General features: G+C 38.7%; 1 protein-coding gene across 6 annotated transcripts in view; it reads left to right on the forward strand.

Moving 5' to 3' along the window:
- The window catches only part of C4BPA (complement component 4 binding protein alpha), a 62914-nt gene that overhangs the window by 15573 nt on the left and 31502 nt on the right, over window positions 1-15839 (forward strand). For all 6 annotated transcript variants that reach the window (XM_044003681.1, XM_044003686.1, XM_044003682.1 and 3 more), the window contains 3 exons: window positions 560-751; window positions 3161-3343; window positions 4547-4738. In XM_044003681.1, coding sequence (XP_043859616.1) covers window positions 560-751; window positions 3161-3343; window positions 4547-4738 — 567 coding nt within the window. The remainder of the gene's footprint in view (window positions 1-559; window positions 752-3160; window positions 3344-4546; window positions 4739-15839) is intronic.

Raw genomic sequence — 15839 nt, forward strand, 5'->3', positions numbered from 1 at the left:
GGAGTGAAGGGAGTAGCATGGCTAAAGAGGAGAAGGGAGCAAGCATTTACTAAGTGTCTATCTTCCAGGCACTGTGCTTAGCACTAAACAAATATTATCTCATTCAATTTTTGTTGTTGCTAAGTCATTTCGGTTGTGTTTGGCACTTCGTGACCCACCCCCTACTTTGGAGCTTTCTTGGCAGAGACACTGGAGTGGTTTGCCATTGCCTTATCCAGCTCATTTTACAGATGGGGAAACTGAGGCAAACAGGGTTAAATGACTTGCCTAGGGTCATGCAGCTAGTTAGTGTCTGAGGCCAGACTTGAACTCTGTCTTCCTGACTTTAGGCCTACCACTCTATCTACCATGCCACCTAACTGTCCTCTCATTCAATAGACCTATCAAAAAGGGCAATCCCAGGCCAGGGACTCAGTATTATGGAGAGAAGGCGTAAGTCATCCTAAGGGCTATCAGGGTAGCTGGTGAGAAGGCAGACATTCCAGAGAATGAGCTGAGCTGAATATGGTGTGGAGAGCATGCCTTCCTTGATTACATCTTCTTCCCTTCTTGTATCCAGTTATCAACTGTCCCCCACCACCAGTCATCAGCAATGGAAAGCACAGCAATGGAGAAGACATCTACAGCTTTGGCTCTTCTGTGACCTACAGATGCAATGATCCATTCTCACTTGTAGGCAAGGCCTCTATTTCCTGTACTGTGGTAAATGGGACTATTGGTACATGGAGTCCACATCCCCCTACATGCAAAAGTAAGTGACCAAGCCTAAAAGAAGAACATCTTTAAGGTTTAATTTTTTGGTGGAGGATGGAAGTTTAAAGAGTGGGTACTGGCAACTCACTTCAATGTAGTAATTTTGGATCCATTCAATGTTAGTTGAGCATCAGCCGGTTGCCTAATGCTAGACCAAGAACTAAGGAGTCAGTGGGATAAAGAGAGAAAAAATTATCCCTGTCTTCATGAAGCTTAAAGGCTGAAGCGATGCATAAAAGGGCTGGCATATGTTGTTCCACTGACAATCAGTTAGTGTTTTTAAAGATATTTCCCCTAATGCTATAGCAAGAACAATTGTTTCACAGCACTTCCCTTCAAACTTGGGATATACTCTCCAACAACTACACATTTGCTCAGTCCAGTTCATGTTGGGTAAGACTGGGTATGAATTTATAGTACAGCCATACTGAGGCACTCATGCAGAGAAGACAAAGGTCTAAAACAATTTACAACTCTGGACCTGCAGTGCTTTGATGCCTTTTCTTTCTCTGGAGGGTCTTCACAAAGTCTGCAGAAGGGTATTGGAGATAGATGGGTATATCTACTACTCAGCTGGTCTGGCTTTTCATAGGGCATGACATCTTTGCTCAGCAGTTGACCTGGTGCTAAGCTAGTGCAAGAAGCTCACTCAGTTGTAAAGCTAGTTCCTTACAGAGCTGGGCTGTTGCTGTGTTGGGACAGGTACTTCATTTTCATTGGGCTGCTGTTTATGGACAGGGTTAGACTAGGCAGGTTACTTTGTAGCTGCTTCCAGATTGCACCAAGAAGATCACTCAATCACTGGGCACTTCCAAGAGTGTAGAATGTCTGCTAGATGAATTGATACTCTGGATTCTCTAGCATCAATCTTATATGGGTAGTTGCAGCCTCTGGCTTAGGTGAGTGTAACAGTGCTCTTTGCAATTGGAGTGTTAACAGTGCTCTTTTCAGCAAAGGCAACAATTGTTAGGCTAAAGTTGATGGAAACTTCTCTTCTTAGACTCCGTTGTCCTCCCCAGGCAGGAAATGGAAGAAGTCTACCTTTCTTGTTCAACACTTCTTTCTGGTTCAGAAGTGGCATTCTTAGGTTGTGGATCCCACTTCTGCTCATAATGATCAGCTAAGTTGCAATTCCCAGATGCCTGTTGGGTCACAGGTAGATGAATAGCTGAGGACAAAAGGAATAAAGGTCTCTGCCCTGGGACAAGTTTGTTGTCTCACTGGCCTCTTCATTAGTAATGGGCTAATCAATCTTTAAATCCCTTCTAAGGAATAGATGGAGTATTTCCTTTGCATCTGAAAGGTCTTTTCCTTTTACGAATCCATGTCTCTGGCCCTTATGACCCTCAACCTTTTTGAAGTCTAAATTACTTATTCTTGCTAGTCCAGAAGATCATTCCCTTCTTAATTCTTAACTAACATGAAATCACTGTTTCTGATTCTATAGGACATAGTCAATTCCTCCCCTGATGCACCTTCATTTTCTTAACTATAATCAGAAGGAATCTTAACTAAGTAGAACTATGGTCTGCAATATTGCTCTATGGTCAGAATGATGAAGCAAGTGTAATTATTCTTTTGTTCTGAGTTTCTTGGAGCTTGGTACTAGGAAAATACTTGAAGTTATAAAATATTCTTACTGTGCCTCATGAATTGTAGAATTATAAAGCTAGAAAGGACCTTAGAAACAAATTTCACAGGTTCCTGACCTAGAGCCATGAACTTGTTTTTTAAATATTGCAATGACTATATTTAAATAGAATTGGCTTCTTTTGTATTTCTATGTATTTTATTTTATCCATTTAAAGGCATTCTTTGGAGTACTTCATAGGCTTCACCAGATTGCCAAAGGGGTCTATGAAACAAAAAAGTTTAAGAACCTCTGTTCTAGGTTCAATATCCTCATTGTACTGTAAGGGGCTAAAATTCTAGCTAGTCTGTCTAAAATATCTAATGAGTGGTCGCCAATAAATTATAAGCTTTAGCAAGAGTTAGACTTTTAAGCATTTATTAAGGAGAATAAGAATTTGGTAAAGAGAGAGAGAAAGGCCTAGATTCATTTATATATTGAAGGGAGAGAGCGTTCCTCGCTCCACTCTCAACCAGAGTCCTGATGAAAAGAGAGCGAGAGTGCCAGCCTCGCCCCCTCTTCCTCCCACAAGCAAACCACTTCCTGATGCCAAAGAGCCGCATGTCTTGCCCTCAGATGCCTTCTCCTCATGGTGGAGCTTTGCTACAGTAAGTCTCCAGCAGGTGGTGTCATTACAATCATTATAGTACCAAGTAGGAAACTTTCTGATATGTATCTGCATAAAACATTAGGGACTTCTGGTCATCTTTGCTAATACATTCATGTTGTTACACCAGGTAATTTGGATTGAGCAAATCTCTTGTTTTCTTTCTTTAGTGGTCAACTGCAAGCAGCCACAGATTCCAAATGGGAAAATATCCTCTGGTCTTGGACCCATCTACACATACAAAGATACTATTATGTTTGAGTGCAACAGAGGTTACATTCTAAATGGTACCAATATGATTCACTGTGGAGCTGACAATCAGTGGTATCCTGATATACCCACTTGTGTGATCAGTGAGTATGGACACATTCTAAACCTATCCAGAAGTGCAGGCATGGCAGTTGGTGTTAACATATACTTTGTCACAATACAGCTTTGTTTTGTTCCAATTTTCAGAAGACTAGATGGCTATTCTTAAAGAGCTCCATCTTCCTCTGCTGTAAAAGAAACATAAATTCAACTCTGTTTATAGGGTTGCTCAGGAAAAGGGCTATAAACAAAGCAAATAATAATAATAATAATTATCATTTAATAACTGTGCTTTGTTTTGAAAAGTGATACACCCATATACATGTCTTTGATCTTTGCAATTACCCTGAAAGGCAGGTGCTTTTATTATCCCCATTTTACAGATGAAGAAGCTAAGGCTAGAAGCTTAAATGATTTGCTCATTAGCAAATGTTTGAGACTGAATTGGAACTTGGGACTTTCTGGTTCCAATTCCAACACTCTATCCACTGAAGCCATTTGGTTGCCACTTTTATTTTGCTTCGTATAATTTTCCCCCCAATCCAACCCAAAGAACCTGCCATTCAAAATGGAGAAAACTAGAGCTCAATAGATATATTTTGGAAATAATGATTTCAGCGACATGGTTATTGTACTTAGAATCATTTCTTATACAAACATAACATCATCAGGAAAAGCAAGAGACTGAGAAGCAAAGCATCAGTTGTGAATGATCAAAGAGTATTTTGTTCTTGCAAGGTCTTTATCTGAAGGGTAAAAGATGAAATTCTTGGTGGCAATCATGGTTGGTGACTAGGCAGACACCTTTTGTCCACTCTCACCATCCAATTAGGAAGCACTCCTAAGTTAGCCTCATATACCCAGAAACTTTTCCCAGCTATCTTTACTGCAGGGTAATTGGTAGGTAAAGTCTGTCCACTTGAATATAAAAGTGTGTGTGTGTGTGTGTGTGTGTGTTCAATTCACTGGTGGAGATGTTCCTGTATTAGTCTCCAGGATTCCCACCTGCCTCTTTGTAGGCTTTGAAGAGGACACATTTTCCCCCCCAGAGAAATCTCTGTCCCTTGATAGTTCCCTGTGCCCAATTTTTCCTTTCCCAATTACCCTGAAATTTCCAACAATTTCAATGTTATCTTAGATCATTGCCTAAATTGGTTTCTGCCATGTCATCCGTTAAAATGACATGCTGCTATGTTGTCATGGTTGACCTCAGTAACATTTGTTTCCAATGCTTCTCTTATGACCAGATGCCTGCACTGAACAACCATTCATTGAAAATGCTGAACTTGATTTCTATCATAGAAATGAGAGAGTCTTCCCAGTAGGCACTGTATTGACATTAGCTTGTAAGCGTGGGTACAAAGCCATTCCAGATAGACTGTTTACTGCAACCTGTCAGGAAGATTTTATCTGGCAAATGAGTGAAGGACAATGTATGAGTAAGTATCTTTTAACATCTCCATTTTCATCTGTGAAACCCAGTGTTTAGGAAATCAGTTGATCAAAGATGTAAATAACTCTCAAAAGTATATTTGGGAATACTCTTTTTTTTTTTTAGAATTGCATTAATGTTTTAGAGTCTTAAAATATTAAGTTTAGAAGGGATATTAGAGCTCATCTGAAAAAAGTTATTAGAAGAAGGCAGCATGGTACAGGGGAAAGAGCATTGTCCCTGAAGTCAGAGGAGCTAGGTTCAAATGCTATCTCTGACAATCATTTGTGACCTGTGTCATCTTCCTAGGTGAAAGTTTCATCATTTGCAAAATAATAGGGATAGACTAGATGGCCTCTCCAGTCCCTTCCAGCTCTGGATATATGATTAGATCTAGCCCAACCTTCGACTTTTGTAGATAACAGAACTAAGGTCCAGACTCCAATAAATGGGATTGGAAAACATTTGTCTCTGTAAATAGAGGTGCATTCAATGCAAAGGGGGTGGTCTTGACCAGCTGATTGAGAAGTCAGTTTTTAAATAGTAAATATAATGAAACCACTAATTTAGAATAATTTGGGGAAAAACCATTGTTTTGTTAATGTAAAGTCTAAGTTACAATTTAGTTATAGCTAAAGGAATAGTTCCAATACTTGCCCCATCATAGTGTGTCACATAATACGTGTCAGGTACTATAAAATTAAAAAGACTTCAAGTTTGGGCAAGGTGATTTTTAAAAGATCTTTGAAATGTTTTACATATTTCATTTCAGTTGATCTTCACAAAAGCTCTATGAAGTAGATGCTATTATCTATATTTTACAGATGAGGAAATTGTACCTCAAAAAAGTATAAATTACTTATACATAGTCACACAAAACCAAATGTGAATTAATAATAATTAATAATTCCACAATATGTGGAATTTTGCTTTGTTTTGTTTGTTTGTTTTTACAAAGGAAGTTACTGACATTGAAATACAATATATTGGGGCAGCTAGGTGGTACAGTGGATGGAGCACCGGCCCTGGATTCAGGAGAACCTGAGTTCAAATCCGGCCTCAGACACTTGACAGTTACTAGCTGTGTGACCCTGGGCAAGTCACTTAACCCCAATTGCCTCACCAAAAAGAAAGAAAGAAAGAAAGAAAGAAATACAATATATTTATCCTCCAGGACTCCACTCTGGTTCCTCTTCTCTTCTCTCTTTATACTGTTTCCTTTGGTGATTTCACCAGGTCACATGGTTAAAAATTATAATCTCTATGCAGAGAGCTCTCAGAACTACTTGTCCAGCCTTAAATTTTCTCTTATCTTTATGCAAACTATAATTCTTTATTAAGTATGTTACCAAAAAAGCAAGAAAAGTAAAGAAAATAAAAAAATTACATGGTTCAATCTGCACTCAAAGTTCATCAGTTCTCTCTAGAGGTAGATAGCATTTTTCATTATGAAGCCTTTGGAATTTGTCTTGGATCATTGTATTGCTCAGAAACATTCAATAATCATTATAATATTGCTGTTACTTTGTACAGTGTTCTCTTGGTTCTGCTCACTTCAGTTTGCTTCAGTTCATATAGGTCTTACTAGGTTTTTCTGAAACCATCCTGCTCATTACTTCTTGAAGCACGATAGTATTCCATCACAATCATATACTAAAACTTGTTCCCCAATTGATGGGTATCACCTCAATTTCCAATTATTTGCCACCACAAAGAGAGTTTCTATAAATATTTTTCTAAATAAAAGCCCTTTTCCTTTGATCTCTCTGAAATACTAGTTGTGATATTAATGGGTCAAAGAGTAGGCATGGTTTTATAGTCCTTTGGAAATAGTTACAAATTGTTCTACAAAATAGTCGAGCCAGCTCACAACTCTACCAATAGTGCATCAATGTACCTATTTTCCCACATCTCTGCCAGCATTTGTCATTTTCCTTTTCTACCATGTTAGCCAGTCTGATAGGTGTGTTACAGCAGAGTTGTTTGAATTTTTATTTCTCTAATTAATTTTTTACATGCACACACATATATGTATGTATGTATGTATATATGTGTGTGTGTACATATGTATATATACATAAAATTATTGAAGAGATCAGAGGCTAGACATGCATGTTTACCAACGGAATCATCAAATTACAGAACTCAGGAATCATGGCATTTAGTCCAGCCCCTACCAAATGCAGGAATTCAATTAACAATATCCTGATTAAATGGTCATCTGGCCTCTGTTTAAAGATCTCCAGTCATGGGAGGAATTGCTCTGTCTCCAGGCAACCCATCCCATGATTGTATTGGTCCTCATTTTGAGGGTATTCATGTTTCCCTTTGATTTCCACTCTTTGGTCCTAGTCAGAGTGACTCTCCAGCAGAGCAAATCCATCCTTCTTCCTCATGACAGCTCAGTAAATACTTAAAGGCAGCCGCCATGTTCTCTCTCAGAGTCTGTTTTACTCCAGGTTAAGTGTGCCCAGTTCATTCAACTCGCTTTTCCTGTGCTTTAATTTGGAGTTGCCTCACTCTCCTGAATACCCTAGAGCTTGGCAATGCTCTTCTGAGATGTGACATGAAGACCAGACACAGTGAAAGGAAGGTCAGAGCAGGGCAGAGAATGATAGATAGATCACCCTCTTTGCTTTGGATAGTTCAACTTTTTGATGAATCTGTGATCTTATCAATTTGGGTATTCCCTCCAAATGTGTAGATTTCTTTTCTTTTTAAAAATCTATTCATTCATTCATTTATCTATTTATATAATTACTTATTTATTTATTTAAAGTTTTGAGTTCCAAATTCTATCCCTCTCTCATTCCCTCCCTCCCTACCATCCTCCCTCCCCAAGGTTGCAAGCAATCAGTATAGGTTTGTGGGGACCAATTTTTAATTGGGGAGTGTTAGCTAAGCAGCTCACTGCAATATTGAGGCAAGAAAGGAGACCGGCAGCCTCCCTCAAAACAGAGCAGGATTTATTTAACAAGAACAAACTTAAAAAAAAAACAAACACAAACAGGATCAGTAGGATCAAGGGAAAGGAAATAAAATAGGGAAAAGGAAATTATACAACCTGAATAACACCACCACCCAGGAATCAGCTGAGAATACACAGACGCATTCTGTTGCTTTCCAGCTTCGGGCTAGAATGACGAATCTCCTCCCTTCTTCCAGGAGACCTCAGACAGCCCCCAGCCAACTGGTTGACCACTCTGACAGTCACATGACTGCCCTCACTAGGCTTCCAATCATTATAATTTTTCCAGGCCCATGTAGGCATCTGCAAGTGGTGATGACATGAGGTGCCAGCGCCATGGCGATGGCTACAACCAGTGGGTGGAGCACCATGCTGTTTGTGGAGCCCCAGAGGCCAGTGCGTGCACCGAGGTTTTTGGTTTTTTTTTAATTCTAACCAAAATATGGGGTCATAAAAACCTCAAATAACAATTAATTCTTTACAGGTTATACATGTCTAATTATGTAAAACATTACCATATTAGTCATTTTACATAAAAAGGACTCAACTAAGAAAAAGTACAAAATAGCATGCTTCAGTCTGTTTTCAATCAATATAAGTTCTTTCTCTGGAGGTGGATAGTATGCTTCATCATTAGTCCTTTGGGATTGTCTTGGATCATTGTATTGCTGAGAGTAGTTAAGTCATTCACAATTGCTCATAGCGCTATAATGCTGTCACTGTGCACAAAGATCTCCTGGTTCTGCTCACTTCACCATACATCAGGTCATATGAGTCTTTCCAGGTTTTTCTGAAATCATCCAGCTTGTTATTTCTTATAGCACAAAATATTCCATTACAATCATATACCACAATTTGTTCAGTCATTCCCCAATTGATGGACATTCCTTCAATTTCCAATTCTTAGCCACCACAAAGAGGTGCTATAAATATTTTTTATATGGTATTCCCCCTTATACTTAAATTTGCACTCAGAGTTCATCATTCTTCTTTCTGGAAGTGGATAGCATTTTTATTCATCATGAATCCTTTGGAACTGTCTTGGATCACTGAATTGATCAGAGTAGACAAATCTTCCACAGCTGATCATAATTACTACACTGTGCATGATTTCTCAGTTCTCTTCACTTCACTTTGCATCAGTTCATATAGACCTTGGCATGTTGTTTTTTCTGAAAGCACTCCCTTCTTATAACACAAAAACACTCAATAACAATCATATGCCACAACTAGTCCAGCCATTCCCTAATTAATAAGCATCTCCTCGATTTCCAGTCCTTTGCTAGCACAAAAAGAATCGTTGTAATTATTTGCATACATATAGGTCCTTTTCCTTTTTCTTTGATCTCTTTGGGATACAGACCTAGTAGTGGTATTTCTGGGTCAAAGGGTATGCACAGTTTTATAGCCCTTTGGGCACAGTTTTAGGTTGTTCTGTAGGATGGTTGGACTAGTTTACTACTTCACCAACAGTTCATTAATGTACCTATGTTCTCTCATCCCCTCCAGCATTTGTCATTTCTGATAGGTGTGAAGTGATACCTCAGAGTTGTTTTAATTTGCCTTTCTCTAATCAATAATGATTTAGTGTATATTTTCATATGACTATAGATAGTTTTGATTTCTTCTTCCAAAAACTTCCTGTTTATATCTTTTGACAATTTATCAATTGGGAAATTACTCTTATTTTCATAAATTTGACTCAGTTCCCTGTATGTTTGAGAAATGAGGCCTTTATCAGAGAAACTTGCTGTAAATTTTTTGATATTACTTCATTGTCTATGGTACTTTGTAGCAGTTTCCCTGATTATCCTTTTCAATTAGGTCTATTTTTATTCTTACTTGAAATCTTAATTCCTTTGCTCCTCAGAATATATTTTAAGTCATTCACTCTTTTTAATGTGAAAACTCCTAAATTTTATACAATTCTGACTGTGGCTCCATGATATTTGAATTGTTTCTTTCTGGCTATTTGCAATATTTACTCCTTGACCTGGAAGCTCTAACAATTTTCCATTGCCATGGGGGAAATAGGTGGTGGGGGTCCTTAGGTATTCCTCTTTAAAGAATTACACCCTCTTGCACATAATCTAATTAGCATAAAATAGTTTTTTTATTTGCGCACTAGAGAGAGTGACCAAGAAAGAAGTCAAAGACTTCCCATTGAGGGAAGAAAATGGTTTAGAGACAACATGATTCTCTGGGGCACATTTCTCCTCAAACAGAAGAAAGGCAAAAGCTTCTATTGGATGATGGGTAGATGGATGAGGTAACCACCTGCCTATGGAAAGTTCTCTTTGGGGGTGGGAAAGGCTTGAATGAAAGGTGGTGGTCCTAACTTCTGGAGTTATTACTGTCCCCTAGGACCAATCAGGTAGCAGCCATGCCAAATGGGCTTATCTCCCTTACTTCTCAGGTGTGTCTGTCCTGATATCTTAGCTTCTCAAGGAGAGTTACCCCAGACCCATATCACCATGGAATCTCTTCTCTGGTACCATGCCCTCTGATTCCATTTCTAGTTATAGGATGTCTCTTTCCTCACAGAAACATTCTTCAGTATGACCTCTTCCCATCACTAAAACAAGATCCTATTTCATCCCTTCCTTTGTCTCCTCACCCCTTATCCTATAGGACTTCTTCAGAGACTTCAGGAATTACTTCTCCTTCATTGTTGACTTTTGAATTGATTAGGATACATCATATAGTTTCCTATATCTTTTTCCTTCTCCTTCTTCCCTTTATGTACTCTCCCATTCTGCAATTTAGTCCCACAAAATGTTTTAAGGTTTATTCCATCATATTCCTTCTGTTTCATTTCTGCTTTCACTGGTGTTTCCATGTATACTTTTAGAAGGAAATTTCTGAATTATCCCTGTTATCTTTTGTTATTGTTGTCCTTGATCATGATATTTAGTTACAAATTACTGTATTTTTGTTGTCTAAGGTATTTGAAAAACAAATAGTTTGTTCAAGTATAGGCAGGTGGGTGCCATGATGGATAGAACACTGAAGTCAGGAAGACTTGAATTCAAATCTAGCCTCAGACACTTATTACGTTTGAAGTGGGTTTCTTCTTGAGAGCCTTTGTTCTTTGGGAGGTATCATTTCATTGTCTTTTGAAGCTTCTGGTGGGCACATAATAGTCAGTCTTGTGTTATTTAAATTTCCTTTATATTCAAAGGTCTTTCTCTTGGTAGCTTGCAGAATTTGTTGTTTGTCATTGTAATTGTTCAATTCAACTACTATATGTCTTAAAGTTTGCTGCATAGGATTTTTTTTTCCCTGAAGGCAAATGGTAGGTTATTTCAATTAGCATTTTATTTTCTGTTTTCAGAAGTTTCAGGCAATTTTCTTGTATTCTTTCTGGCAGTATGCTTTTCAGGTGTTTTGACTTCTTGTATTCTCCTTGGAGACCTATAATATTTACATTGTCTCTATGCATCTTGTCATTGAGATCAATGTTTTATTTTTAAGAAGAGAGATCATGTTTTCTTTTAATGTCATTGTTTTTTGCTTCCTTTCTTCCAGATTATCATTCACTCCTATGTATTTGTGTTCTCAATCAGTTGTTCTAGTTTTTGTTCCTTTGGTGAGGTTTGCCACTATGATTCCAGGTTTTTCTATTCTGATGATTATTTCTGCTATGCATGCCATAAATTCTGCTTTTACAGTCTTATTTTTTCTTTTAAGCAATTCAGGAACATTTTGCTATGTTTCCATGCTCTTTTGGAGCTTTACAGGGTCCTCTGTCCCATTAGGGGTTGATTCATTTCCATTATTTTACAATATTTATTCATAGATATCTGGAATCATTTAACTTATCTGGAGGCCATGTTTCCTTTGGTTATTAACATTTTCCCTATTGGTTTATCTGCAAATTTTCAGTGTTTTTAACTGAGTTTTCATCTACCTGACATCTTTAGCAATTTCAATCTTTTCCTACTTATATTCTCCTATTGCTTACTTTCTGAGTCTTCCCCCTTTGATTGTGGTTTCCCTGGGGTCTGGACCTCAAAGTTGTCTCTGCCTCCACCCAAACCAGACAATTCATATTTCAATGGCTTCAGCCTCTGCTCCAAGTCAGTCAGTCAAGAAACATTTATTAAGTACCAGTCACTGTGCTAAATCCTGGGGATAAAAATAAAGGCAAATGATAGTCTCCTGCATTTAAAGACCTTACAGTCTTTGGGGGATGCAATATGTAAACAACTATGTATAAATAAGCCATATACAGGCTAGATGACTTATAATTAATAGTGGAAAGGCTATTAGGAACTAGAATTAAGGGGGATTTGGAAAGGCTTCATGGGGAAGGTATGGTTTTAGTTGGACCTTGAAGGAAGTTACTTGACTTGACAAGTCAGGTGACTTCTGGAGAAACAGAACTGGTCCCAGCAGGATTCTAGTCTACTTTCCCTGAGACTTAGTGGAATACTGTCCATACTACCCAAGCTGGAGCCCTGCCCCAGTTGCCTCTGTTTTTCAGTTCTCTAGCTGAATACTGTTGCAGCATAGAGCACTGCCACACTGAAGTCCCAGCCAGAGAAAATTTCTGCCTTTTGGTTTTCTGGGGCCCTAAGAGTCAGAGGAGAGAACTGAATTCCATTGTAAGCTGATGGGTCATCTTGTGTAGTCCTGCCAGAGCATGACAAACAACAAAGGAGAGTATCCTGAGCCTTCTCTACTATTAGTTCATTGGGTTTTTACCTCATTAGGGTTCTAAGTGTCTTAGATCAAGAGACAGTTAAAATGTATTTATCTCTGCTGATATGGGGTGGGGACATATCACGGAATTTGGGACTATTAAAGTTTAACCTGGAGTTCTAGCTAAAGGACAGATATACCTTGAGAAGTAAGACAGATAAGCCTATTAGGCATGACTGCTGCCTGATTGGTGACAGTGGACAGAAATAACTCCAGAAGTCAGGACCACCACTCCTCACTCGAGCTTTCCCCACCCCCAAAAGAAACTTTCCATTGTCAGGTGGTGGTCACCCCATCCACACTCTATAAAACCTTTTGCCTTGGGGCAGAGCCAAGATGGTGTAGAGGAAGCAGCAAGCTGTCTGAGCTCTCTTTCTGTTCCCTCAAAAAGAACATTAAATCAAGCCTCTGGACAGATTCTGACACTATAGAACCTGCAAAGAGATAGAGAGACACAGTCTTCCAACCAGAGATAATTTAGAAGATTTCAGGAAAAGGTCGGTCTGACTCGGGCAAAAGGGAGGCCTAGCGCAGGGCAGGAGCCCAGCGCTGAGGGGGTTGGGGCAAGTCAGCAGGAGCTGCGGGCCACAGCTGAACAACTGAGGCCTCTGGAACCTGGCTGAAAAAGCTGGTGGCCAAGAAGGACAGTGGAAAAACCTATTTGCACCGGCCGGAGGGCGGGCTGTAGGGCCATGAACGGGACAGGCGGGATCGGGCGCCTGGCCAAGCGCACTCATACAGTAAGTGCAGGGGGTCGAACTGCACACACTATAAAGGCCTCAGAGTAAAAAGCCGGTCACACAGCACCTATACCCCTGCACAAGAAGCCCAAAACAGGGACCCTGGTGCCCCCAGAGCAGACCACAACTTAAGAAATAAATAAACAAGCTGCAATAATGAGTAAGAAGCAAAAAAGAGCCCTCTCCATTGAAAGCTTCTGTATCAATAGGGAAGAAGCCAACACAAACTCAGATGAGGACAATAGCCTCAAATTGCCTACATGTGAAGCCTCAGGAGGGAAGGTGAATTGGTCTCAAGAACAAAAAGCCTTCCTGGAAGAGCTCAAAAAAGGATTTTAAAAATCAATTGAGAGAGGTAGAAGAAAAAATGGGGAGAGAAATGAAAGCAAAACAAGAAAACTATGAAAAAAGAATCAGCAGCTTGGAAAAGGAAGCACATAATTTCACTGAAGAAAACAATGCCTTAAAAAATTCATTTGGCAAACTGGAAAAAAAGGTGCATAATCTCATTGAAGAAAACAATGTCTTAAAAAATTCATCTGGCCAAATGGAAAAAAAGGTGCATAATCTCATTGAAGAAAAACTGCCTTAAAAAAATTCACTTGGCCAAATGGAAAAAAAAAGGTGCATAATCTCACTGAAGAAAACAATGCCTTAAAAATTAAAATGGGACAGTTGGAAGATAAGGAATCCATGAGATACCAGGAATCAGTCAAGCAGAATCAAAAGAATGAAAAAATAGAAAAAAATGTGAAATATCTCATTGGAAAGACAACTGATCTGGAAAACAGATCGAGGAGAGACAATTTGAGAATCATTGGACTGCCTGAAAGCCATGACCCGAAAAAGAATCTAGACACCACATTCCAGGAAATTATTGAAGAGAACTTCCCTGATATCATAGAATCAGAGGATAAAATCATCATTGAAAGAATCCACCGATCACATCCTGAAAGAGACCCCAAAAGGAATATTGTAGTCAAATTCCAGAATTATCAGGTGAAGGAGAAAATACTCCAAGTAGGCAGAAAGAAGCAATTTAAATATCATGGAGCCACAGTCAGGATTGCTCAGGACCTGGCAGCTTCAACATTAAAGGACTGTAAGGCTTGGAATATGATATTCCGGAAGGCAAAGGAGCTTGGATTGCACCCAAGAATCTATTACCCAGCAAAAATGTGCATTCTCTTTCAGGGGAAAAGATGGACATTTAATGACATTGGGGACTTTCAATCTTTCCTGGTGAAAAGACCAGAACTGAAGAGAAAATTTGATCTTAACATACAAGACTCAAGAGAAGTTTAAAAAGGTAAACAGGGGGAAAAAAAAGGTTACCCAATTAGGTTAAACTGTGTAGATCCCTACATGGGAAGATAATACTTATAACTCTTAAGAACTATAAATGTATTTGGGCAGAGAGAAGGAGTTTACACAGAGGGTATAAATATAAATTGTCTTTGATGTGATGATACAAAAAAAATTAAGGTGTTAAAAAGGGAGTCTATGGGGAGGAGAGGAAAGGGGAGGTGGAATGGGATGAATTATATCATATGAAGAGGTGAAAAAAAACCTATTACAATAGAGGGAAAGAAAGGAGGGGTTAACATTGTTTCAACCCTACTTTCATTAGATTTGATTCAAAGAGGGAATAACATATACATTCATTGGGATAAAGAAACTTAGCTCATTCTTTAGGGAAGCAAAAGGAGAAGGGAAGGGGGGACTGATAGAAGGGAGGACAAAAGCAAGGGAGAAAAGAGTAAAGAAAAGAGAGGGGGGTGATAAAAAGGGAGGGCAGATTGGGGGAGGCAGGGGTAAGAAGTAAAATGTTGGTGAGGAGGAATAGGGTGAAAGAAGCGGGGGAAAGTACAAAGGGGGTAAATAGAATGGAGGGGAATAGACAGTCAGTAATAATAACTGTGAATGTGAATGGGATGAGCTCTGCTATAAAACAGAAGCAAATTGCAGAGTGGATTAAAAACCAGAATCCTACAATATGCTGTTTACAAGAAACATATTTGAAGCAGAGAGATACACACAGAGTAAAGGTAAAAGGCTGGAGCAGAATACATTATGCTTCGGCTAAAGTAAAAACAGCAGGGGTAGCAATCCTTATCTCAGACAAAGTGCAGGCAAAAATAGATCTCATTAAAAGAGATAAGGAAGGAAATTACATCTTACTTAAAGGTACTATAGATAATGAAGTAATATCAATATTAAATATGTATGCACCAAGTGGTATAGCATCCAAGTTCTTAGAGGAGAAGTTAAATGAGTTACAAGAAGAATTAGACAGTAATACTATACTAGTGGGGGACCTGAATCTCCCCCTCTCAGAATTAGATAAATCTAGCCAAAAAATAAATAAGAAAGAAGTAAAAGAGGTGAATAGATTACTAGAAAAGTTAGACATGATAGATGTCTGGAGAAAATTGAATGGGGATAGAAAGGAATATACCTTTTTCTCAGCAGTACATGGCACATTTTCAAAAATTGTCCATGTATTAGGGCACAAAAACATCATAGTCAAATGTAGAAAGGCAGAAATAGTAAATGCATCCTTCTCAGATCATGATGCAATAAAAATTACATGTAAGAAAGAGCCAGGGAAAAGTAGAATGAAAATCAATTGGAAACTAAATAATATCATTCTAAAGAATGAATGGGCCAAACAACAAATCATAGAAACAATCAAT

Source organism: Dromiciops gliroides, chromosome 4 (assembly GCF_019393635.1).
Source record: "Dromiciops gliroides isolate mDroGli1 chromosome 4, mDroGli1.pri, whole genome shotgun sequence".
NCBI lineage: Eukaryota > Metazoa > Chordata > Mammalia > Microbiotheria > Microbiotheriidae > Dromiciops > Dromiciops gliroides.